Source organism: Leptopilina boulardi, unplaced genomic scaffold, assembly GCF_019393585.1.
Source record: "Leptopilina boulardi isolate dan_hultmark-lab unplaced genomic scaffold, ZJU_Lbou_2.1 LbouV2_366, whole genome shotgun sequence".
NCBI lineage: Eukaryota > Metazoa > Arthropoda > Insecta > Hymenoptera > Figitidae > Leptopilina > Leptopilina boulardi.
This window is the reverse complement of record NW_026137936.1, coordinates 1,058,394-1,085,545: the sequence shown is the minus strand read 5'-3', so window position 1 is coordinate 1,085,545 and position 27,152 is coordinate 1,058,394. Positions and strand designations below refer to the sequence as shown.

At 28.6% G+C, this 27,152-nt stretch overlaps 2 protein-coding genes across 2 annotated transcripts in view; one reads left to right on the top strand and one right to left on the bottom strand.

Annotated features, from left to right (window-relative positions):
• Nucleotides 1–24,117, top strand: part of LOC127286934 (meiotic recombination protein W68) — a 100,386-nt gene extending 76,269 nt beyond the window's left edge. Inside the window, exons 4-6 of the mRNA XM_051313601.1 lie at nucleotides 22,645–23,021; nucleotides 23,121–23,481; nucleotides 23,811–24,117. Coding sequence (XP_051169558.1) covers nucleotides 22,645–23,021; nucleotides 23,121–23,481; nucleotides 23,811–24,108 — 1,036 coding nt within the window. The 3' untranslated portion in view covers nucleotides 24,109–24,117. The remainder of the gene's footprint in view (nucleotides 1–22,644; nucleotides 23,022–23,120; nucleotides 23,482–23,810) is intronic.
• LOC127286941 (uncharacterized) lies at nucleotides 24,117–25,287 on the bottom strand. The gene is made up of 3 exons (XM_051313609.1): nucleotides 24,994–25,287; nucleotides 24,449–24,739; nucleotides 24,117–24,359 (listed from the first exon to the last, which is right to left on the bottom strand). Exons 1-3 carry the CDS (start codon nucleotides 25,122–25,124, stop codon nucleotides 24,227–24,229), a joined length of 555 nt encoding a protein of 184 aa, XP_051169566.1. The 5' UTR covers nucleotides 25,125–25,287; the 3' UTR covers nucleotides 24,117–24,226.
• Between the last annotated feature and the right edge of the window lie 1,865 nt (nucleotides 25,288–27,152).

Sequence of the window (27,152 nt, the reverse complement as noted above, 5' to 3'; positions counted from 1 at the left end):
AGGTTCCTTGTCCGCGTATATATGTACAGAGGAAGCGCGTCAGTGTGTATATATTTTATATATTTGAAAGGTATAGTTATATTCGAAGCACGTACTCGTTCGTTTAATATATATATATATATATATATATATGTATATGGAAGAAAAAAAAATCATGAGCTTTTTCTTATGTATGCATCTGCTTGTCCGGTTCGCGAAAAGTCGCGGGAAAAAAAAATTTTGAAATGCAGCTGCACTTATATGTGCGGTCACGCGACAATGTTATAAAATTGAGTCCCTTGATCAAATTGACATCAATCTTCAACATGAATGGGATATCTTAACGCCCAAACTGTTTTCATCATTAATCAATTTCAATCTCATCATTACCACACACACACACACATCTTTTTCTTGATATTTTGTGCAAATTTTTCAATTACCGCCAGAATATATATATAAGCAATCAGTTTTATCCAGCTCTTGTATATAAATATAGCGTGTTTAATTAATTTTGAAAGTGTATAGTTGAGCATATCGCAAAGAATTTATATACAAAGTATAGAAAGGAAATTTTTATATTCGAAAAATGTTTTAATTGTTAATCTCAGAAAAGTACGGTAAAAAATTAATTGGTGCGTATATATATATATAATTATAAAGAAAAAAAGGTATATATATATATATATGAACGTAAATGGTTAAAATGAGAGCATAGAATACATTGGCTGGGGAAAATAGATCAATAAAGTGACAGAAAGTCAGTGGATTTTCTGAGAAGTTATTCCCTGAAAGTAAGATCATTTTAATTTGCCTTCTGTGCTGCTTCAATCCGAATTCAAAATCATGAATAACGTACTCGACCCACCGTGCGCTGACAAGTAATGAAGTCATGTTGAGATCAAGGGGTTCTATGCGCATACGTGCACAGGTGCATCTATAAGGATGAAAAGAGTCGCACTTATATGCACGAACGTGCTTCGTATGTCGAAGTATACTTCTTGTACGCGATGCTTGTAATTGGAATCGCATTTATCTGCGCGCGGCATACATTCCGGTTTCATAAACGAATTCTGTCTCTTTCTCTCTTTATATAGAACGCTATGTTGAGGTCCATGATGACAATTTATGAACTGGTCGCAGTGTAGTCACTATTCAAGTATATACTCTTTTTTTATATATATATACAAAGAAACCAAATTTCGTGATCGAGATATATGTACAACACTTTTTTTGCGCTACTTTTTTTTTAAAAGAATTATATTAAGTATACAGTAAATATTTACAAAACACGATGCCAATCACACACATCTTTCTCAAATATATATATATATATATATAAAAAAAGAAGACAAATTTGTAGCACTTCTGAACGAGAGCTACCAAGAATGTCAAGTTGAGCTGTCGAGACAATCTTTTCTTCTGAAGGATAATCATCTGGAATCTGCGACCTTCCAAGACAGCATGAGTGTCGGCAAATAACAGGTTACTCGGTTTCATTTAATTGGCAGTCAACTTGAGATCGAACCAGTTCGTCTGGTATAACTGACCTACAGTTACCAAAGTGCCTGCCTGCACACATATATTCCACCCAGGTTAATGTCCTTTTTTTTGAAAAAAAAAATTACTCTCACTTTGGGAATTTTGATTTTCCGCGGGTACAAGAAATAGAGAAAGAAATTTACAATACACTCTCGATCTCTTTGAATGTTTGTTTTTTCCATGATGTGATATTGCCTATTGGTCAAAGTTTAGAGCTCTATAATTCGTTTATTAAAATTTAATTTAATATATTTTAAGGGAAGAATGGACTCCAATTTTTTAGATGCAATCTTTTTAAAACGTCCTTTATTGAACTTCTGCGAATGGATTTTATAATTATCAGTGTTGCAAATGTAGTGAAATTATACACTCTAAATCTGAATCTGTGAAAATTTCACTGACTTCTAATCAGTGGCTCAGTGTTCTTTAATTCCACTGTTGAATTAAAGAAAACTGAGCCACTGATTTGAAGTCAGTGAAATTATTACTGATTCAGATTTAGAGAGTGTAAATTAGGTCTTAAAACCAACTAATTTTAACGATACACATAAGTTCTAGATTTTATTTTTATGTAGGTTTACACACTGAGAAAAAAGGTTTGAGCTGACAACAAAATATTTCATTTAATATATGTGCAACTAAAATTTTTTGGTTGACACAACTAAACTTTAGTTGACATCAACCAAATTCTTTTTCATTTTCTTATTTAGTCGTCTGAAACAAACTTTGGTTGTTGTCAACTAAAGTTTAGTTGTGTCAACCAAAAAATTTTAGTTGCACATATATTGAATGAAATATTTGGTTGTCAGCTCAAACCTTTTTTCTCAGTGCACTTTTAGGGCTAATTAAATTTTGAAACGAATATTTTCACTGTAAAAAGAAGGCATTTTATTATAAAATACATTTGTTTGGAATGCGAGTGTAAATTTTATATTTGAAATATGTCAGATTTGTACCGCGAGAGGGCTCGGCAGAGCTGGGGTCTTGGGGGGACTGGCGGAGGAATACAGTTTTTAGTTGGCGAGTGTTTTCGATGAAAAACGTCTCGAATTAGTGTACCTTTTATAATATCATTTTAATAAAATTATTCAATCTGTGTTTTTATGTTTAAATGTTGTGTATAATTACTTTCTCCTCAACGATTAGATTTAACATCTGGCGACCGTGACAGGACATTTGGGAGAGAGTAGAAATACGACAAGAAACGTGCGGTTGTGTATAACCTCAAAAATGGACGTCGCAAAAAAGGCTCGTAAGGTGCAACGCACGCTTTTTACCAGATGTTTGAACAGTTTCCAGGAGAAGTGCGAGAATGCGAATATTTCGTTGGCCGATCGTCACGTCGCATTACAGTTACTTGAGTCGCGATATTCAGATCTCGAATCAACAAGTAATAAGTACGTCGAGATGATTTTCGAGTCTGAGGCGAGTGAGGATGAAATAACGGCCGAAATAGAATCTCATGAAGAATACAAACTCAAGTTTTTACAAGCAAGATCGAGACTGTTTAGTGTAGTGCCGGGAAATGCTGCTTTTGCAGCGGCGGCGGCACCGATTCTTAATGAGCACGCGACTCCGCGAAACGATAAACCGTTCAAGCGTCCAACGTTAGAAATTCCGAAATTTGGTGGCAGTGTCGAAAAGTGGTTACAGTTTTGGTCGTATTTCCGAAAAATTCACGAGGACAGAGCCATTACTGATGAGGATAAATTAGAGTACTTGAAACAGTCGATGGAAAGGGGTTCTAAAGCTGAGAGCATCGTCAGTGGTTATCCGACAACAGCCGAAAATTATCAAAAGGCATTTGACAGTTTAAAAAGCCGGTTTGGTCGTGACGATTTGCTAATTGAATTTTATACACGTGAACTGCTTTCGTTAGTTTTAAATAACGCATCCAATCATGGCAAAAAAGTTGATGTGTCGTGTATTTACGACAAGCTTTCGGCCCATATTCGTGCATTGGAGACTCTAGGCGTTACAACGAATAATTGTGCGACGATGCTTTATCCTTTGGTAGAATCCTCATTATCTGAGGAAATTTTACGAACTTGGCAACGAAGTGAATCAAATAGTGAAAATGCAGCTGATGGAGAAGAGAGGATGGACCGACTTTCGAGGCTTCTACAATTTCTAAGGATAGAGGTAGAGAGTGAGGAGAGAATCAATATGGCCATGCATGGTTTTGCCATTAACGTCGAATCAGGGAAAAAGAAGACGTCGAAGGACGAGTCTAGAAGCAGGACATCAGTTCCAGAATTGGCAACAGGTAGCGTTTTATTTGCCAACGAGGATAAGCGTAAGAAATGTATTTTTTGTAATAATGTTCACGATAACGCGGCTTGCGAGAAAGCCAAGACATTTTCGTATGACACAATTTGTAGCATGATTCGCGAAAATAATTGTTGTTTTAGGTGTTTGAAAGTTGGTCATGCGGCGCGAAAATGTAGAGTAAGAATAAATTGTTCAAAGTGCGGTAAACACCACTCGGCTCTTGTTTGTCAAGGTGACACTCGTGGCGCGGATTCAATGAACACGAGTAAAAAAGCAGAATCATTAAACGTGACTAAGGAACAGAATCTTGCTAGTTTTTCTCGTTCGCCTGACGTATATATGCAAACAATACGTGTTGTTTTGTATTCTGACTCAAAAGAAAAGGAAGCTAGAGTGGTCATTGACAGTGGCTCGCACAGATCTTATATTCGCTCTGATGTAGCTAAGTTTTTAGGTTATAAGCCTATCGCAATTAAAGAAGTAACTCATTCCTTGTTCGGGGGTTTAAATACGGAAAGCCAGCAACATAACATTTTTTTAATTCGAATGAGAAATCGCGACAATCAATACGCATGCAATTTTGAGGTTATGGATCAGCAAACTATTTGTGAAAATATTCCTAGTGTAAAGAAAACGGGTTTTATTGAGGAATTAGAGAGAAATAATATTTTGCTTTCCGATTTAACACCAGAACATGGAAATTTAGATAACTCTATCGATGTATTGATTGGTGCGGATGTGGCAGGAAAACTTATGACGGGGAACAAATTTGAAATGAGCAACGGTCTTGCGTCATTTGAGACCAAATTAGGTTGGGTTCTCATGGGTAAAAATCCGGCGGCCGAGCGATCCGATGCAGCCACTGTCGCGATGTCGATGTTTGTAAAAGATGCAAAAATTGCTGATCTGTGGAGTCTTGATATTTTGGGTATTAAAGATCCAATTGAAAAAACAAGTCAAATAGAAAAAGAACAAATTGTTGAAAACCAGTTTTTAAAATCGGTAGTTTATACAGAAGAAAAAAGATATTCGGTTGATTTGCCTTGGAACGATAATCACGCACCTGTTTCTCAGAATTTCGAATTGTCTAAAAAGAGATTGAATAACACTGTTGCAAAATTAAAACGAGATGATTTGTTTTTTCAGTACGATCAAGTATTTAAGGAATGGCAAGACGAAGGAATTATTGAACCTGTAGTTGGTGAGTCGGGTTCCGCATGTCATTACCTACCTCATCGCCCGGTAGTTAAAGAGGCAAGCACAACAAAAATACGACCAGTATTTGACGCATCGGCAAATGTCGCTGGTTTTCCCTCTTTGAATCAATGCCTTGAAAAAGGTCCGAATTTAATTGAGTTGATTCCCGCGACTTTGTTAAGATTTCGAGAACACGAGATAGCTGTTTTGGCTGACATTCGCAAGGCATTCTTACAGATCGGAATAAATGAACAGGATCGCAACTATTTGCGTTTTCTTTGGTTGGTTGACGATGAAATAAAAATTTTTCGGCATAGACGTGTAGTATTTGGTTTAAAGTGTAGTCCGTTTTTGTTGGGAGCCGTTTTAAAATTACACTTTTCGAATTTGTTGCAAGCAGCAAAAGACGGTAAGGGGTCATGGTCTTGTGAAATTATCGAAAAATTATCAAAATCCTTTAACGTGGACAATTGCACAACGAGTGTAGAATCGAAAGAAAAATTACAGGATTTTATAAAGTCGGCTAAAGAAATGATGGCACTCGGTAGTTTCGATCTGAGAGAATGGGAATACACACGAGATGACTCAGATAAAGAATCGACTTTAGTACTTGGTCTTTTGTTTAATAAGATACGCGACACGATTTCAGTAAACCCAGCTTTATTAAAAGATGAAGGTGACACGGTAGTCACTAAACGCTCTATTTTATCGGTCGCACACAAGGTTTTTGATCCAATTGGTTTCACTTCGCCTGTAACTTTGTTGCCAAAACTGTTGTTAAAAAATTTATGGAAGCAAAAACTTGATTGGGACGATCCGGTAGATAAGGACACGCAAAAGGCTTTTTTAAATTGGAAAGAACAATTGTCGTATTTGGAAAAAATTGAAGTAACGAGAAAATTTGGCACTGGGGATTTTTCGATTCACACTTTTTGTGACGCAAGCAAATCTGCTTATGCGACAGTTACTTTTTTACGCGTAAAAGATAGAGAAAATGTGAATTTAATTTTTCTTGGTGCCAAAAGTCGAGTTGCCCCGGATGGCATGTCAATTCCGCGTTTGGAATTATTGGCCGCGTCTGTAGGTGCTTGTCAAACTAAAGAGATAGTAGATGCTTTGGATTATTCTCATGTCCCCATTTTTTTTTGGTCAGATTCGACCACCGTTTTGGCTTGGGTGAAGAGAGATATCCAATGGGCCGTATTCGTATGGAATAGAGTAAAGGAAATCAGACTCATTACTTCATCAGCCACTTGGAAATACGTGCCGGGTGAGCTAAATCCTGCCGATTTACCGTCACGCGGGTGTCAGGCAAAACAGCTGTTAGACTCGCGTTGGTGGGAGGGGCCTGATTGGTTACGTCGCGAGGAAATCGACTGGCCTTGTTTGAGAGAAGAAGTGAATGAGGATGAGGTTCGTGTTGAGGTGCGGAAGTCGGCTCAAATTGCATTACTAAATGCAGATGATCAAATAAATTTTAGCATTGTTGATAAATTTTCATCCTATAATAAAATGATTCGATTTTTCGCGATAATGTTAAAGTTTAAAAATTATAAAATTAACGGCGAGCTCACAAACGGAAAAAAGTTGACGTTTAACGAGATTTATAAAACAGAAAAGCAATTTTTGAAAGTCTTACAGAACGATATGTTTTGTCACGAAAATAAAGAGAAATTGTCGACCTTACCAACTTTTGTGCACTCTGATGGTCTAATTCGTCTCAAAACAAAAATTGTAGAACGTGACGATAGTTTCAGTTTTTTATGTCCAATCGTACTTGATTCAAATAATCAAGTGGTCAAATTACTCATCCGAGAGACTCACGAAATCATGGGTCACGCGGGAGTTCAATCGGTCATGTGTCAACTCCGTGAAAAATTTTGGATTTTTTCTTCGCGTAAAGCGATACGTTCTATCATAAAGAAATGCGTTACCTGTAATAAATATAATTCGAAACCTATAGAGGTACATCCACCGCCTTTACCTATACATCGTGTCAAGGATGCGGCAGTATTTGAAGTAATTGGTGTTGATTTTGCGGGCCCAGTTTTTTTACGCGGCCAAAAGAAGGCGTGGATTTGTCTCTATACATGTGCCATTTATCGAGCAGTTCACCTTGAACTGGTGACATCTTTATCGACTAATGATTTTTTAGGAAGTCTTCGTAGATTTATCGGACGTCGAGGTAGACCTGCTATTGTTTACAGCGACAACGGTACAAATTTTGTCGGCGCCGAGAATGCTTTTGAAAATTTGAATTGGGACGTCATCGCTACTTACAGTCAGGCTCGACAAATTGATTGGCGATTCAATCCGCCAACTGCCTCATGGTGGGGAGGTTGGTGGGAGCGTTTAATCGGAATGATGAAAATTATTCTTCGAAAAGTCTTAGGAAAAGCGTGTCTCACCTACGAAGAATTGTACACCGTACTATGTGACTGCGAATTAACTTTAAATTCTAGACCTTTGACTTACGTGTCTGAGGAACCGTATGATCTTAAGCCTCTAACTCCTGCGATGTTTTTGCATGATCTCAGACAAAGCGAAATGCCCGATCTCGATATAATTGACAAACTCGATTTTAACTCTAGATTTAAACGTAAGCAGGAAATTATGGAACATTTACGAAATAGATTCCGAAAAGAATACTTAAGTCAACTAATATCTAGGTTTAATTCCAAAGAGATTCGAAAATTAAAAATCGGCGATGTTGTACTCGTAGGAGACGATACTCACAAGCGTAATGATTGGCCTCTGGCTCGTGTTGAAAAATTGATCAAGGGTAAAGATGGTACGCAACGCGTTGTCTATTTAAAAACGAAAAATGGATTTTTGAAGCGCCCAATACAACGTGTCTATCCATTGGAATTAAATTATTCTTGTGAAGACGAAATTGCGACTATGCGAAATAAAATTTCTGACAAACCTGCGAGTGAGTCTATTGTAACCGCGGAAGATTATAAATCTGTGACATCGAAGGAAACAGAATGCAAAACTCGTAGTGGTCGAGTTGTTAAGAAACCAAACTTTTTCAAAAATTGAGAATGATTGAGTCATACTGACTCATTGGTGGGAGGATGTTTGGAATGCGAGTGTAAATTTTATATTTGAAATATGTCAGATTTGTACCGCGAGAGGGCTCGGCAGAGCTGGGGTCTTGGGGGGACTGGCGGAGGAATACAGTTTTTAGTTGGCGAGTGTTTTCGATGAAAAACGTCTCGAATTAGTGTACCTTTTATAATATCATTTTAATAAAATTATTCAATCTGTGTTTTTATGTTTAAATGTTGTGTATAATTACTTTCTCCTCAACGATTAGATTTAACAACATTTGTCGTTGATTCTATCAAAAAATTATCAAATGCATCTTTTAAAAATGCATTAATTTTTAAAATAGAAAGTGGAAAAATTAGATACGTTCAATGTTTTGAAAATGACAACAACATATTTTACGAGGACGCAGAAATTTCCAATAAAAATCATTTAGAATTTTCATTTAAAAAAATTTTATTATATATGGGCAAATCCACAGAACCGGCCGATTTTTACTTATCAAGATGAAAATTTTCCAAATAGCAAGCACACCTTTTATTTATGGTTTACTTTCTTTAAAATATATTCAAGAACAATTATCTTCTTGCGTGATTCATTTTATTTTAATGCCGTTTGAGTTAAAAGCCAAAAACGAAAATATTATTTTTCTTCTGGAAATTATAATTAAAAATGGCATTTCTTTGTTTTTTTTATATATTATTTGAAATATGTGCAAAACATTTTGAATAATAAAATATGATAAAATACAAATAATTAGTTTTTTAATTATCAAAAATAAATTATTTATATTTTATCATATTTTATTATATATTTTATTTATTAGCATTTAATTTTTTATTTCTGTAAATTAAATTGTTTACTTACTAATTTTGATATTAACTATTTTAACCAACAAACTGACATTATTGACATCGATTTTGATATAACTTTGAAAATAAAACAAATGAAAGGATAATTCATTTTTCAGGATTAACTAGTTAAATTTCGATAAATTTTTTTTTATTTTTAATTTTTAGACGTTATAAATTGAAAATATAATTTGGCGTTTGCATACAAGAATTATAATAATGTCTTTATATAATCACACATGTTTTCAACTCATCATATTTTATCCTGTAGTTGTGCTACTGAAAAAAGGCTATGTTGAAAATGATTCACGCTTAAACATAGAGTGATAATTATTGGAATATTTTCTTTAATTCTGATTGCACTTTATTCTATGATACATACATTTGTTCGTCTGTTCACAAGCAATAAGCTCCAATTTGAAAAATTCAAATCGAATAATCGCCGCAAAATATATTTACAAAAATGTATAGACATTTCATTATTATAAAATAATGAGTAACGCTACTTTCAACGACTATCATTTCTTTTTATTTAAGAGCACATATTTTTTATTACTTTCAAAACATTCTTCAATAAGTAAACTATAATTCACCACAGTTTGGAATTGTTCGGATCTATGCCGAACAAGTTATACCTATAAGAATTAAAATTTATACCTGGAGTAACACCGTAAATTTCATTTTTTAAGTTACTTAATTCGATTTTATTTTTTATAAAAGACTAGAAGGTTCACATTTATTCAATTTTCTTATTTCAATAGGTTCTCAGAGATATTACAAAATGGTTGAAGTATGAAAATAATTAATATAATACTTCTAAAATAGAAAAATATGTGAGTAACATGAAATCGGCCGGTTCTGTGGATTTGCCCATATAATAATTTTTAGAATTTTTGAATTAGCATTTGATGGATTTTCTTTTTGAACGAATTTTTACTTAACAGTTTTTTGAGATACCGAATTTTTGTTTTCGAACAAATGAATATTCAAATTAGATTTTTTTTAAACAAAAAGTTGGATTTAAAGAAATTGTGTAAAATAAAAATTCTGTCAAACATAAATTCGACGAAAAAACGATATTCTAATTTTAAGAATTTTCAACTTATTTTAAGAATATGCGAGACTTAAATAGGCGCCACGAATATATATTCTTAAATTAAGAATAGAATCTTCTTATATTAAGAATATTTTCTTAGAATCACTTTTTTAGAATATAATCTTAAAATAAGTATATTTTCTTCTTGTATCAAGAAATATACTTTTAGCAGTTTTTAGAATACTATAAACTTAATTTTAAAGTAGTAAATACTTAATTTTAAACCAAAATATACATAATTTTAAATAAAGAAATAGTACAGCATTTTTATTTTAAAAATATTACTTTTATTAAGAAGATTTAGTACATAGAAAATATTCTTAAAGTTAGAATCTGCTTAAGAATATTATTAAGAATATTTATGTAAGAATATAACATTCTTAAAACTAGAATATTTTAAGAATATTTTTTTAAGAAAATAATAATCTTAAAACTAGAATTAGAAAAAATTAGAAAAAAAATAATTATATTTAATAAAAATTTTTAAAATGAAAATTTTAAATAATAATTTTTTTTGGGAAATTCATTCGTTTTCTTTTCACATGAAAAAAAGAATAAATATATCTTAGCTAAATCCTATTGTTATTATGTGGATAGCAATTATTATTATTATTAGCTAATACAGATAATAATTAGTTTTTACTGCTAACATTTAGATTGATATTGAATTAGTTTTGATATTATTCCTAATCATCTGATTGGCTTAGAAACAGATTCGGATATAATCGGAATGCAATTGTTGGATTTAAAAGAATTAAAATTATATAAGCTTTGGAGTGATCCAGAAAATTTTTTTTTGATAAGTTGTCCATATGAACTTGTCCGTATTTGATTAAATATTTTCTTGATCCAAGAAAATTTTACTAGTTTGAACTTGGAAGTAAATTTTCTTGAATTTAGAAAATATTTAATCAAATACGGACAAGTAAATGGTTTTCTTGAATCAATGCTACTTTTTTTCATTGCAGTAATAATTTAAGATTTTATTTCTTATGTGCAAAAACTCGATACAGTTTAAATATGAATGATTAATAAGAGCTTTATATACCTGAAGTTTTTCAGTATATTTATATGATTAAAGTAACAATAGGCTGTTAAATTTTAAATTCTAAAGTTCAATTTATATATTCGGTCATAAATAATGTGTATATATATATATATATATATATATATATATATATATATATATATATATATATATATATATATATATATATATATATATTAATGTATACACGCATTTTTAAACGATTCTTAAGAGAAAGTAAAAATTTCTTCTAAAATCAGATGATATTTTGCGAGTAGAAGGCTTTCCCAAGCTTTTGCGTACAAGGGCGGTCAAGTACCTTTTTTTAAACCCTCGTAGTGTGTGAACACAGCAGTTGTTATACAATAACCTTCTATCGTCCTTAAAAAAAAAAACTGCGACACTCAATGCTCCATGCTTACTTATATATATGAAAAATCGAAACCAATATGTATATATATATGTGTATCTCGCGACACAAAATACAAAAGTCAATAATTATACCAGTAACAAGTTTATAAATGTAACGAAGATACTTTGTTATATATAGAACTGATAATATATAATGTTGTACTCTTATTCATAAAAATTTACATCATATTTATGAAATTGACTTCTGTTCCAATTAAAAGTATCTTGTTACTTATATTCAAGAACGACATCGTTCGGTTTCATAAATTCTCTCTTTCTCTCTTTTTTTTGAGATACTTGAACAAATTCGATTTTATCATATACATATATTGAGTGAATTTTCCCATTCATAGAAATCAAAAAAGATTTCGACAAGCTTTGTTGATTTGTGGTTATTCGCAGGACCACTCGGTGAGTTAATACCCTGCGATCAGATCGAGTTTCGTTGCATATATATATATATATATATATATATATATATATATATGAGGGATTGTACCGGAAATCGGTTAATACACATCCGTATGCATATATATATTTTTTTTTATATGTTACAGGTATTTATATTTATTTACTTCCTTTTTTCAAAAATCAATCATTTGAAAAAAAAAATTCTTTATCCTTACATCCTTATATACATATTATAAAATAAATTTTATTTCCTCAAAAGTGTCGACTTTCTTCGTTGCTTTTTTTTCCCAAAGGATTATGATGAATTTTGATCTATATATAAGAATCTTGGGGGGAAAATCATCACTTAAAGGGATTATTATATATATTGTACATGTTCTATATCAAATGCATATTTTCGTGGTCTTTTGCATCAACCGATATTTTGAGGACACGTTCGCGAGATATATACGGGCTATTTGAAGGTTTGAGCATTCTTAAGGGTGTTTTCGAATATACTTGTTGCACAATGTAATACTATCCCCCTTTTGTGCCTTGGAACCTTGGAGTGTCTTTAATGCGAAACTAAGCACGAGTAACCGTATAGTGTATTATTTTTCCATGAATAATCTCTTTATAGCGAGACAGACAGAGAGAAAAGAAAGAGGTTAGTATAAAGATTCAGTTTGCGAGTTTCTTTTCTTCGACACCAATTTAATATAGTTACTTTTCAAGTTATATTATTATGACGATTATTCCCTCCTTACTATTCTTATTCTGTTAATCTGAATTTATCTTTTCTTTTATTATTTTATGGTAATAATAATAATAATAATGATAATAATAATAATAATAATAATTATTATTATTATTGTTATCACTGAAAAAAAATTCTAGTTAGAATAACCAGAATTCTGGTTAGGGTATATTTAACATTTTGATTCTGGTTAGGTTAACCAGAATTCTGGTTATTTTAACGAGAATTCTATTTAATTCAACTAGAATTCTGGTTAACATAACTAGAAAGTAATGTTAAATATAGCCTAACCAGAATTTTTTTTTCAGTGAATAAATTGACGATTAAAACTCATACTCACCTGGACTATTGACATATTATTCCATGTGAGATTTTCATTCAAAATTTTTTTTTTTTTGTGTTTTTTTCGAAATCTTTATCAAAAATAAAAAAATACATATTTTTTATTTTTTTATTTAAAGACAATTATGGAAGTTATGATTATTTTTAACATCGTCAGAAGCAGAATATTTTTGAAATGCGTTTTTCTATGTTCCAATAACCAGATAAAAAAATATTACACATGAAATTTTTTCGCTTTTCGTTTAATATTACAAATATGTAGTAAAAAATAACTTAAATAAATCAAATGCATCTAAAAAATTAAAATTAGATTTTTAAAAAAGTGATTATTCTCATAATCGACATGATCGATATTTAAAATTTTTTTAATCAATCTCTGATAAATGAGGAATTTTTTTCCTTATGAGACTAAAGTTATACCAACGTTGATTCAACAAAAAAAATAAAAGTTAAGGATTCTAATTCCCATCAATGAAATTTGATTATTCGCAACCCTCTGAAACCTGACATTAAAAAAAAAACAGTATTTATCATGGTTTTGTCACGGATTTTCCGAAAATCTCAAAATTTCAAGTAAATTATGCAATTTCCTTGACTCGGAAGCAATTTTTCGTGTTTGATAATTATTTGTTTCAATGATAGAAGCCTTTTTAAAAAAAGAAAATTTTCTTCCAAGTCGGGGAAATAGAAATTTTTTGTTAAATTTTTCGGATTTTTGGAAAATACGTGCTAATAAAAACAAAATCATTGTTTTCCCCGACTTGGAAGCAATTTTTCTGTTTTTTAAAATGATTATAGCATTGAAACAAATAATTATCAAACGCGAAAAATTGCTTCCGAGTCAAGGAAATTGCAATTTACTTGAAATTTTGAGATTTTCGGAAAATCCGTGACAAAACCATGATATGTAAATACTGTTTTTTTTTTTTATTTCAGTTTGCAGAGGGTTGAGAATAATCAAATTTCATTGATGGGAATTAGAATCCTTAACTTTTATTTTTTTCGTTGAATCAACGTTGGTAACTTTAGTCTCATTTTCTGAAAATATTACAAATTTAAAATGGCGATTATAATATGGCACACAAAATTTTATAAATCTGAGATAAATTCCCGAAAATTATTTCTCGGGGGTTTTTATAGGGTTGCTGATTACGAATATTTGCATGTGAAATAACAACAATCACATTAAATTATTGACATTAAATTATTGAAGAAAAATTGAACAAATTTTATATATATTATTTTTTATCTGCTATATATAGTACACTGAGAAAAATGTTTAGTCAGAGCAACCAAAATTTTGTGTTGGTATTTATAAGTATTAACCAAACTATTTGTTTGAGTCAAGCAAAAAATTTGGTTGAATGTTTTTTGATGGCATATCAAAAATGTTTGGTTAGCTCAACCAAAATTTTTAATTAAAAAATAAAAAAATCCGTGTTTTCTTATTTCTTATAAAATTTTTGAAAAAAATAGTCAAAAAATGACAAATTTGCTGTTAAAAATTTGTTATAGTGGATGGAATTTTGAAATACAAATACTTATTCTACAAAGAAAGAGAAAAAATAAAAATTTCTAAATTTTACGCAATGTACAGACAGAAGGCTATTTTCATTTATGTAGATAATATTATAATAGTAATAATAATATTTCATAAAGATTGTGTATGCCTTGATTAGGTTTTGTTCTCGTATAAGAAATAAATTTTTTTTTTTTATGTAATTATATTTTTATATGTATATAATTCAGGAAAAAATAGTATCATCCCTGATAGGGGATCTATTTTCTCTATTTAGTACATACATATTTGCATAATAAGTCGTAATACATTATTCACTAAACTCGTGCGGTATATTAGCTGTGCATTATTCTTGATTTGTTAAAAAAATAGATATTTCGACACGAGCCAACACCCTTGAGGTTCGTTAGAAGTCATTGTGAAAAAGATTCATAGCCTTCCGAAAAAGCCCGGAATTTATTTATTCGCAGATGTAAATGTCCTAGGTATATAAAATTCTATAGACACAATAAAGTGCGAGGGTGCTTCTTCACTACACCCTCGGAAAATTTGAAAAATATGTTTCCCTTTTGATCGGGTTTCATCTTTTTTTTTTTGTCATTTTGTGCGCGTTAAATTCAAACTAGCCTTATATTATATTGCTTTGCTTGTTTAGAAAAATGATTATATATAGAATGAATTTAGTAAACTAAAAAGCAATACAAAAAAAAAAATTAACAAAACTTTAATTAATAGAATGATTTTTAATAAATGTAAGAAAAAGAAAACGGAAAAAAATAACAGATTGTGTAATTTTTGATAGAAAGAAATTATTAGGTGATTATATTTCCACTTGAGTGGCAAAGATCAGATCGCTTTCACTTCTCTTTTGATGATCCAGATAATAATCTACCTTTTGACAAAGTTCCTTCATAATAACAAGAAGAAAAAAAAAGAGGAAAAAAAAAATTGTACCACACCGACTCGTGTAAATCTTAGCAAATTTCGTTACAATCGCCGTTTTGCGAGTAGCCCCATATGAATTCTACAATGACCCTGAAGTGTCTTTAGTACACAGTAGCCCCATTCAATGAGAGCTCACAAATGCACAGCAGGGTGTCGCCTCTCTCGAGATTCGCTACTCGATATGAATATTGAGCATGGTCGGGAAAATAATGTCCCTTTATCGTTCAATGCCGCAACATATTTTCGGCCAATAGATTTTGTCCTCAAAGAATTTAATATGTTTATTGCTGTGAGAATATGTTGCGCTCGGTTATATAGGTGGTAGATTTTTATCATCGCCATTGCCTTCGCGTATATAACAAAATAAGGCGAAGTTAAAAAGTGAATCCAGACTCTTTTGCTTTCTTTCTTTCTTTACTTCCTGATTCTTTCTCTCCCCTCATTTTAAATTCACTGTCGACATTAAATGTCTTAATTGATTTAAATATTCAGCACTTCTTTATCGAGATGACACTCTCCATTTCCTTTATGTGTGAAATTTATTATAGTTTGGGTATTATATATACATATTACGTTAAAAATTTAGTCTATGTGAAAACAAAATTGCTAAAGTATAGATGAATATCAAAATTTTTTGTTTTCGTTATTGCAACTCATCCGATCAAGAACTCTGTATCACAGAAAAAACCTGAATTCAAATTGAGTATAGATTCTATACTCAATTTGATTCGCAACAAAAATGAAACTGGTTGTCTCATTTCGAGTTCTAAGGTAAAAGTATCAAAATGAAACAGGCAAGTTTCATTTTGAGAAAAAGAAAAATGGAAAAATATTGTGAAATAACGAATAATTTTGCACAAAAACATGAAATATAATAATTACAAAGAAGTAAATAACACGCTAGACTTAATATATTTGATTAAAAATTGCTTGTAATCGCGTAATAAAATAATAAAGGAAATATGTTTTTAGGTTAGAAAAATGAAAACATGTGTTTTGACAACAGGAACGGTACTGCCAACTTAAATAATAGCGGTAAATTTAAAAACATATGAAATTAATTATTATCTACGTAAATAATAATAAATAATTTTTATTTAAAAACTTCTAAATATTCGTACTGGTCAAAATAATCTTTCTGGTGTTGTTGAAATATTAGAAACAATAATTGAAATACAAAATTACTCTGCTTATGATGCCAACTTAGAAATCTGAAATTCCAGCCAATATCATTTTGAATAACATGAAGTTTGTCCCATACTCATTTCGATACCCAAAAGAAAATGAGTTGCAACAAAAATGAGTCCAAGTTTTTTCTGTGATATTAATTTGTTTATTTGAATATAAAATTTAGGGTCAATCAATTACATTTCACCTACAGTTGTTGCGACATACTATTAGCCATTTATATGAATTTTTATTAGATAGAATTTCATTACATATATAGAATTTTCATTTGTTCGAAGTTTTATTTGATAGAATAACAAATTTTTCATAGTATAGAAGTTTTATTTAAACGAAAATCATTTAACAGAATTTCAAATTGATAGAATTTTCATTTTTCCGAAAGTGCAAATGGCCAAACAAACAAATGATTTTTCAGTTAAGTAAAACTTCTGTAATATGAGAAATCGGTTATATGGAAATTCTATCAAATAATTATTCGCAAAAATAATAATTCATCTTAAGAGAAAATTCTAAGCAAATAAAAATTCTGTAAAGTGAATTTTCAGTTATATAAAAATTTTGTAATATAGAAAATCGGTTGAATGAAAATTTTGTAAAATAATAATTCTATAACAAATAAAAATTCGGCTCAAAAATAATTCATGTGTCCCTTATAATTCGTAGTAATTTCTACTGTACTCTAAAGAATTAGTGAGAATTGGTTGGGTCGGTATATTATTTTGACACAAAATTTTTCGTAACACAGAAAAACCTGATCTCAAATTGAGTACGAAAATACGAAATTTCTAATAAAAAGAATAAACTAAACTTATTACTCTCTAAATTTGAATCAGCGACTATTCGCTTATTCGTAGCTGCATACTCTGGGCTAATTAAAATAGCGACTATTCGCTGGCAATCAGCGACTATACGCTAAGTAATAAGCGAATATTCAATGAGTGATTATTCCCACACGGAAAAAAATTTTCTGGTAATTCTTTAACATCGATTTAGAGATTTTACATGTTCCTAAATCTGTTAATTCTACAGATATTTTCTGTAAGGATTTAACGCATGCGCGAAAACAATGCAGTGATTCGACTAAGGCTGAGTACAATTGAGTGCGAGAGGTTAAGGCGAATTTTGTGTTTTTATTATTATGATAGTGTCGGCAAGAAAGTTTAATTAAAAAGGAAACGTCTTAAGTATATAAACATTATTATAGAAATAAATTATTACAAATTTTTTATTTTAAAATTAACAGTAGTGATTAAGTGAGAAAAGTTGTTTGTTTCAATTTCTCGACATAAGAAAAAGTGGATTTATCATAAGTTTTGAAAACTTGCTCCTCATTTTTTTTGTTAGAAAATTATTGAAGGATGAATTTATTTACATAGAAGTTATACTAATTTATACAATAATGTTCCGCGAATTTAATGTATTCGGAGGAGAATATAACCTATAAGAAATACTCTATACCAAATATATATATTATCCCCATATAGTATACATAATTTGTCACTCAACAGTTTTTAAGAACTGTAGCTCAAACTTGTAGAATTAACAGATTTGAATGCCAATGATTCTACATATTTCTCTATTTGGAGAAACATCAGTAGATGGCGCAGGAGTTTCTGTAAATTCTACAGAAAATTTTTTTCCGTGCAGCTGCATACTTTGCGCTAAGAATAAGCGAATAGTCGCTAATTCAGATTTAGAGAGTATATTGTTTAATTTAATAGCTAATTGCTTGTAAATGTACTCTCTCACTTTCTGCCTGCATGCATGCATGCAGGAGTTGTCATGACAATGTACAGGAGTAATAGAGATAGTAAATTCAAATTTGAATTTTTTCTCTCACTTATACTTCTCCACGTTGCCACTCTTTAAATCTGAATTAGTAAAAATGTTTATTAATTTAAATTAGTGACTCACTTTTTGCTTTATAATTAGTTAAATTTTATTAATTGCTGTTAGTAAAAGTTACTAATAATTAGTAAAATTTTTTACTAATTCAGATTTAGAGAGCATGACAACACAGAAAAAACTTGGACTCATTTTTGTTGCAACTCATTTTCTTTTGGGTATCGAAATGAGTATGGGACAAACTTCATGTTATTCAAAATGATATTGGCTGGAATTTCAGATTTCTAAGTTGGCATCATAAGCAGAGTAATTTTGTATTTCAATTATTGTTTCTAATATTTCAACAACACCAGAAAGATTATTTTGACCAGTACGAATATTTAGAAGTTTTTAAATAAAAATTATTTATTATTATTTACGTAGATAATAATTAATTTCATATGTTTTTAAATTTACCGCTATTATTTAAGTTGGCAGTACCGTTCCTGTTGTCAAAACACATGTTTTCATTTTTCTAACCTAAAAACATATTTCCTTTATTATTTTATTACGCGATTACAAGCAATTTTTAATCAAATATATTAAGTCTAGCGTGTTATTTACTTCTTTGTAATTATTATATTTCATGTTTTTGTGCAAAATTATTCGTTATTTCACAATATTTTTCCATTTTTCTTTTTCTCAAAATGAAACTTGCCTGTTTCATTTTGATACTTTTACCTTAGAACTCGAAATGAGACAACCAGTTTCATTTTTGTTGCGAATCAAATTGAGTATAGAATCTATACTCAATTTGAATTCAGGTTTTTTCTGTGAACTCCTACATGCATGCATGCAGAAGGTGTACCTTAATCGCGTGTAGTAAAATTTTAAGTAAGTATTGCTTACCTAAACAATGGCGCAACATTTGAAAACTGGTAAAATTAATTATTATTTAAATAAATAATGATTAATATTTTTTATTTGAAAAATATTAAATATTCCCACTAACATTAAGAATCTATTTAATATTATTCAAATAATAGAAAAAATTATTTAAATTGTAAATCAGTTTAAAAATGTTACTAACCTAAAAATATGAAATTAAGTCACTCTCAAATTGAGTAACTTGAAGTTTGTCATTTACTCAATTTAATACCGATCTCAAAATGAATTGCAACAAAAATGAGTCCAGTAACTCAAATGATAGTTTTATAAAGTAGAATCATTAAAGCCGTAAATGTTAAATTCTCCATTTACGATATCATAAATGCATCAACTATTTTGTATACAGTGCAAGTTTGTTACGTGTTGTCACGTGAAACGCTGTTACCCCATATAACTATAATAGCTAAGTCGTTTTGGAATCTCCTAAAGACCCTTATAGGAATAAAGGTTTATATATATAGCGACGATAGGTGATTGGTGACTTTTTGTAGCATATATTGGAACCTTTGCGAAAAGACGTCGTAAATTGTTTTATAGCCCAAGAACTCGAGCACAGATGAACTGGTTCTGAAAAGTACAAATTTAAAGCCTGAAATTTTCACGACCCTTCGCTAGATTGCTACTTTTGACAATCGCCTATTGTCATTGTGGTTTATGGGAAACGGTTCAATCCAGCTAAAAAGGGTCCTAAGTGCCGAGTAGGGAATTTTTTAAATGCACAGGTGAAAATATTTGAGAAATTCGAGACTTATACTATAGGTATAGACGCATAAAAACCAATTTATGAATTCAATATTTACAAGAAATTACTAAATTTTAAAAAATAACTTTTTTTTACTCATTATTTACATACAGTAATATAATATTTAAAAGGATAAAATATTTATTAAGCTAAAAAAGTATAATAATAATTAAAAATTAGTTTGGTATTTTTACATTTATATTTGATTATTCAAATAATAGAGATCGTAAAAATTATATCATAAAATTTACCAAATTTAATAAGAATCTGTTTGTTTAGAATTTATTTAGAATTTAGAATTTAATTAATCAATTAATTTAATAAAATATATTGATTTTTTCCTTAAATTTTAAAATTATTTTCTGATTTATTTATAAAATCATACATATAGTGTCAATTACAAAACAGAATTTCAAAACAATACTTATTTTTTTCTGTTGATAACACTTTACTTTTGAAAATTTAAATCTGTTCTGCCATCTATCGATGAAAATGTTTATTTATATCAAATCATAGGATTTGATTTTGATTGTTTTTAAATTCTTGAAAATAAATTTAATAAATAATAACAATAACTTAGAAAAGAATATTAATAAAAAAACCGGCTATGTAAAAGTAACCAAAAAGTTAGAAATTGTAAATAATTGACTAACAAGTAAAAATAGTTTTTTGCTTCTAGACTCGGTCGATAAATGACCATATGTCAGTAATGTAATGAAATTTTTTTTAGTGGTATATGGTAACCTTCCTTACCAATTGTTGATATATTTTCTCCTTTAACTTGTTTATTGTAAATTTTGACATTGTTCTAAAAATATCAATAATTAAATAAAATTTAGTTATGTAAAATTCTATTATTAAACTAAACAAAAATTTAGTTTTTTTAGATGATAAATAAGTGGAATTCATACTCCAAGTAGAAAACCTTGATTCGACCAGACATTAAACTATTTAAATTAATATTTTTCTTCTAAATAGAATAATTATAATAATAATAATAATAATAATAATAATAATAATAATAATAATAATTTATTCACGGAGAAACTTTAGTTTGTAAAATTTGATATTATAATACTAAATTTTACAAAAAGCCAATTATTATTTAAATATTATACTGAGTGAGTATTCTTAATTTACAGAAAATTATAAGGCATTAAAATAAGCTGCAACGCTTATTATTTTAAGGCAATTTTGACATATACTTATAATACATATATTGATAATATTACTATTACGTGATGAATCCCAATCGGCTACTAAGAAATGAAATTCCTTTTTTCAATGGGAATGTTTTCAAAAAACAATTTTAGATGTTACAATAATCAATTTTAAGATGAGCAATATTTTTAACACCTCTGCTTCTTTCCAATAAAAATAGTAATATTTTTAAAATAGAGTGTAATATGTGAAATTTAAACTTTTACTTTTCATAATTGAAGGGTAGAATGACAAAAGGGGTCAAGCGCCAATTCACTGTTTTTACAGGAAGTAAAAAAAACATTTTTAAAAATTTTGCAGGTCATTAAAAAAAAAAACTGAGAAAACCGTTTCGATATATTAGTATGTTTTAATAAGTAAACAACAATTTGTTGAAATAAACCTACATATTAACGATAAAATTAAAAAAAACTGTGGTTCCTTGAGGTTATATCAACTGCGCACATTTTCTTTAAACATTAATTATAAAAAAAATATACAGTTTAAAGAAAAACTGGAAAATTAGTTTCTTTCTATGGAATCAACGAAATGAATAGAAAAAAAAATTCCTTTAAAAAATTGTTTGTTTTCAAGAAAATTACGAATTAATTGCTTGCTTTGGAATTGAGCAATACTTTCATCTTTAAATTCAATTGTTCACTTAGTATAACCATAAAAATGTTTAAAAATTAATAACAAAATGATTTTAAAATTGTTTAAAATTGAAAATACATTATTATTATTATTAATTTTATTAATTAAAATATTATTAAAATAAAATTAAAATAAAATATTAAAATAAAACCTAAAAAAATAATATTTTTTTTTATTTTGATAATATTATTGACTCACCACTTTCTTTTGTTTTTCAATCAGGTTGCAATAAAGTAAATTTGAGGCTATTTTATTAATTTAATTTTTATTAAAAACTGATTTAAATACGCAATAAAAAAGGAAATCCTTCTACAGAAATGTGTAAATGAATTTTCTTGATTTTTTTATGCAAAAACCTCATTTTCGATAAATTGGCGCTTGACCCCTTTTGTCATTCTACCCTTCAATTATTCTACTCAAAATTCTTTTTGTGAATATCTCTTTTTCCTAATTTACAATTTATATAGCTTTTATTAATCATTCCAACTTCTTATTGTAATTATTAATAATATACTATACTTTTAAATGATACCGATAAATGTATTTTGTAATACATAGTAGTAAAAAATAATGTCATTTTCATCAGTTCATCCTCTCTTACTATTGATTTTTTGTAAAAATAATTATTATAATGTCAAATTTTACAAACTAAAATTTCTCCGTGTTATTATTTAAATGTTACATAAAACTTTGTTTTTTTTTTCGTCTAGAGCCATTGAGATAGAAGAAATTTGTTTTCAATTGATGGAACAAATAATAAATGGACGTGCAATATTGAAAATTAATTCAGAAGATAGTTCGAGTAGTATTCAAGAGACTGATGAATTTTTATTTGATAGTAATGACAGCAAAAAATGTCAGAAGTCAATAAATTTTAAACGAAAAACAAGTAGAGGTAACTTTACTTTAACCATAAATGCCCTACAACGAGCACATCAAATGCTTCTTGGTGGATTGAAGGAAAAAATTAATATCAGATCATTTTTTTATGAATTGAAACCTTACTATGTTGAACTTAAAGTAGAAAAGGTTAATAATGCTGTTGAGAATATTCGAAAATTATTAAATTGCAACCGATGGGACCTTGGTAAATTTTCACTTTTTTATTTATAATAATTTTTTTATAACAATGAAAGATCGTTTCTATTGACAAAAAAAAAAAAAACAACAATTTATCCTTTTGTAGGTTTTACCGCAACAAGCAAAGGTCTAGTTGCTGGTGATATTACTTTGAAATTTCAAGACAAGTCAATTGTTTATAAATCATCTCAAGGTGATTTAATTCCACAAGAGATAAATGAATTATGTTCCATTGAAACAAATGCAAAATATATTCTGGTTGTTGAAAAGGATACAGTTTTTCAAAAATTAATAGGAAATAGAGAAAAACTTCTTGTACGTGAGAATTGTATTATGATTACAGGAAAAGGAGAACCAGATATTCCTACAAGAATTTTAGTGAATTATTTGTCGGAAATTGAAAATATTCCCACGTTTATTTTAGTTGATAACAATCCTCATGGTTTTGAAATCATGTGTACTTATCGGTTAGTAAACACATTTTTTAAACATTTATCTCAATAATATTAAAAAATTTTTTCTCTAAATTTAATTATGTGAAATTTTTAACTATTATCTCATCATTTGAATGAAATCAATTTTTAATATACAGATTGATTTTTATGTTCCGGGCCCCCTAACAATTTTTTTTTTTAATCTCATTTAAAAAAAATTTTTAGGGGGTCCGTAACATAAAAATCAACCTGTATATAAATTGTTTGAAATAATAGCAAAATTAATTAAAACAAAATTTTTTTTTATTGCAAAAGAGGGTAGGAATATATTATTATTGATGTTATTTTTCCCACATATATAGATTTGGATCTAAAAATCACAAGCAGTGGGCTGCTCCATCTGCAAGATGGTTAGGTATTCATCCAATAGAAATGAAACCGCTTCAAATAAAAACGACGACTTTAAAAGAAATTGAAAAGAGTAAGCTGAATAGCCTCATGATACGAAATGATATACAATTATCTAAAGAACTTAAAAAGCAACTAAAGAAAATGAAGAAAATTGGAAAGGCTGATGTTGAGAGTGTTATGAAACTTGGCACAAATTATTTCTCAACTTCATATATTCCTGTAAAAATAAAATTGAAAGAATTTTACTAAAATTATTTATATCAATGGTAAATTGTATTTAATTTATAATTAATAATTGAACTTATTTCGATTAGTTTAAAATTGTCGATTTTCATTTATTGTCTTTTACATTTGATCAGCTTAATTTTTAATTTACTTTTTTTTTCATTGTTAAATTTTTCCCTCGACGTACTCTTGTTCTTGTAGTTCTTTTATTAGTGCTACCAACGCACATATCATTAAGTAATTCTAATAAATAATTTGTATGTTGAATATCAGATCTGAAATGTTAATTATTGAAAAATAAATTGATTAGGTTTTATTGAAAAAGTAAAAAATTTCTACTTTCTTCAAGTATTAGTGAACCTACGAATTATTTATCATTTCTTCAGAGGTATTTTCCTCTAAGGTAGTTGATGAGGCTTTAATTGTTTTATCATCAGTTATTGGTTGTTGTAATTTATTTTCATTTTGTATTTTAACCGAATCATTGTTGTCGTCCAATGTTATTAATTGGGGAATTTTTCGATAATATCCTAAGTAAATTACACTGCCTATACTAGTGGCCGATGATAATGACATCAATGAATTCTGTGCATTTTCTGATAAGTTGTGTTTATCAAGTGCTTCTAGTGATTTGTGCCTTCGAACTGATTTTCTGCTAAAAATTGCAAAATTTTCTTTTAATTTTTACTTGAAAAATTTTTTTAACCCCATTTTCAAAATTGAAAAAAAAAAAAATTCAATATGGTATATTTTTTAAAAAATGATCTTTTATTATTCGTTTTTATGTAGAATCATTTCATTAATTAGAATTAAATTAAAATTTGGAAAATTTTTGGTTAAAGTGAAATTTTGTTGATTTAACACTAATCTTTTGAGAATGTTTAAAGTTATTATGGAAAAAAAACTTACATTTGTAATATTTTACTTCTTCGCGTTCTATGTTTCACAGTTTTTTTGCTAATAAAAACGTTTCGTCTTTTTCTCAAATTTCTGCCAAAATGTTTAGTCTTTTTTTGAATATTTTCTGAATCCACTTCCATTTTCTCAATCTATTTTACTATGATTATAAATAAATATGCAATTTTTTTTTTATGAATTACTCACTTTTTATTCTGTACAATATAAGAATATTTTGAGAGGATTTAAAAAAAAAAAAAAAAAATTGGTTAAACTTAATTACTATTTTCTTTCGATGTATGTCAGTGGCACTTTATAAACAACTTAAAGTTTCATTTATCATTTGTTTTTTTTATTAACAAAAAACAAATTTAATCATTCTCCATTTCAATTTTAAAATGGTAAAACTTATTTTTATTAATTAAAATTAAGCTGTTTAATATTATTCAAAGTATAGAGGATTAGTCTTACACGAGTGAAAGTGCTGAAATTAATTTAATTTAATTTCATCTGAACATAATTTAACATGTAATCAAATTAATTCTTTACATTCTTAATTAAAATCAGGGTGTTATTTTACGGAAAAATAAAAGACGATCTAAATGTCAAAAAATCTAGGGAACTTCTAGTAGAATCTATCCCAGATGAATTTGTTTACTAAAAAGTTCAACAGAAAGCGCCACTATGAAGTTTTGAATATATTTAATTTTTTTTTTTATTTATTATTATTAATTATTTAATTAAAATGATTAGGTAATTAATAACAATTACAAAATACAAAGTGTAATAATAATAATAATAATAAAAAAATTTAAGGAATTTTAATGTTTTAAGAAAATGGTAAGTAAAAATAAAATAATAATAATAATATAATAATAATACAATAGTCAAAACTAACACTGAATATTTTTCTCTAAGTCGAAGAACTCAACTGCTCTTTAAAAAAATTCAACAAAAAAAATAATATAAAGGATTGTTCAAGAAATTTTTTTTCTTTTGTTTTATTATTTAATTTTTTTCGTTGACTTACTTTGGGAAAAAAATTGGTGATTATAGAGAAGAATTACAAATTTTAAATTTAGTTCTTCGAAGAACATTTTTTTTCTCTGTTTTAAGAATAAATTATACTTGAATAACATAAATGAATAAAATAAATCATTAGGGTCAGTTGGGGTAAATGGGGACAAGAGGTTTTTGGAGCTTAATTTACAGTTTAAAAATTAAGTTCAACGTCAATATTTTAACCTCAGATCACCTGCAAGAGGTTTTGAGTATTGCCAAGCTTTTATCTTGACAATTGTCAGCAAGATAATAACTGTTTCAGTATTTTGTCTCGCATTTCAAAGAAAACAGACTTAAAAATCATACCAAATTTTTTTCTTATTCCTTATGACTCCCATAACAGAAATTCACTTGAATTTTTTATTTTTATCAATTTGGTTAATAATGACAAGCTGTCCCCATTTACCCTGAGTTTTCGAATTAACCAAATTAACAAAAATCAAAAATTCAAGTGAATTTCTGTTATGGGAGTCATAAGGAATAAGCAAAAATTTGGTATGATTTTTAAGTCTGTTTTTTTTTTCAAATGCGAGACAAAATACTGAAATAAAAAAATTTCAATTGGTTTAACTATTTTATATCTACTACAAATTTTTGGTGTATGTAAACATGCAAAAAAAGAATATTAAGTATTATCAAGAATCAAAAATTAATTATAAAATGTTATTTAGAAAAAGTCTGAAAAATACCATGTCGAGTAGGTAGGCAGCCCTCTTCAACTTGTGTCGTGGGGTGCTAAAACATTGATTTTCAATAATCATCTGTTAATAATTGAAATTTGTTAATAATGTTATTTACACAGGTTTTATTTAACACAGAATTAGATTATCTTCCAAATAAAAAAAGAATTGACGATTTATCTTCATTTCTTCAAATGTTATTAATTATTTAAATAAGTTTTATTATTAATTATTAATTTAACACCCGTTTATTAGAAATAGTTCATATAGGGCTCGTTGGATGTGGATTTTGATAAGCATTCTAATGGTGTTTTTAAAATTACTTTAATTTTATTTGTTCGTAAAATATTTCATTTTTTATTAACTTTTGTTAGTTAATTAATTAATATCTCGAAAACAAAAAATAATGCAAAAAATAATGCCATCACA

Excerpts from the sequence above, each read along its gene's own strand:
- LOC127286941 (XM_051313609.1), bottom strand. The coding sequence starts at position 25,124 with ATGGAAGTGGATTCAGAAAATATTCAAAAAAAGACTAAACATTTTGGC. Across the intron at positions 24,740-24,993 it reads AGAAGTAAAATATTACAAAT|CAGAAAATCAGTTCGAAGGC; the intron begins GTAAGTTTTTTT and ends TGCAATTTTTAG. Across the intron at positions 24,360-24,448 it reads GAAGAAATGATAAATAATTC|ATCTGATATTCAACATACAA; the intron begins GTAGGTTCACTA and ends TTAACATTTCAG.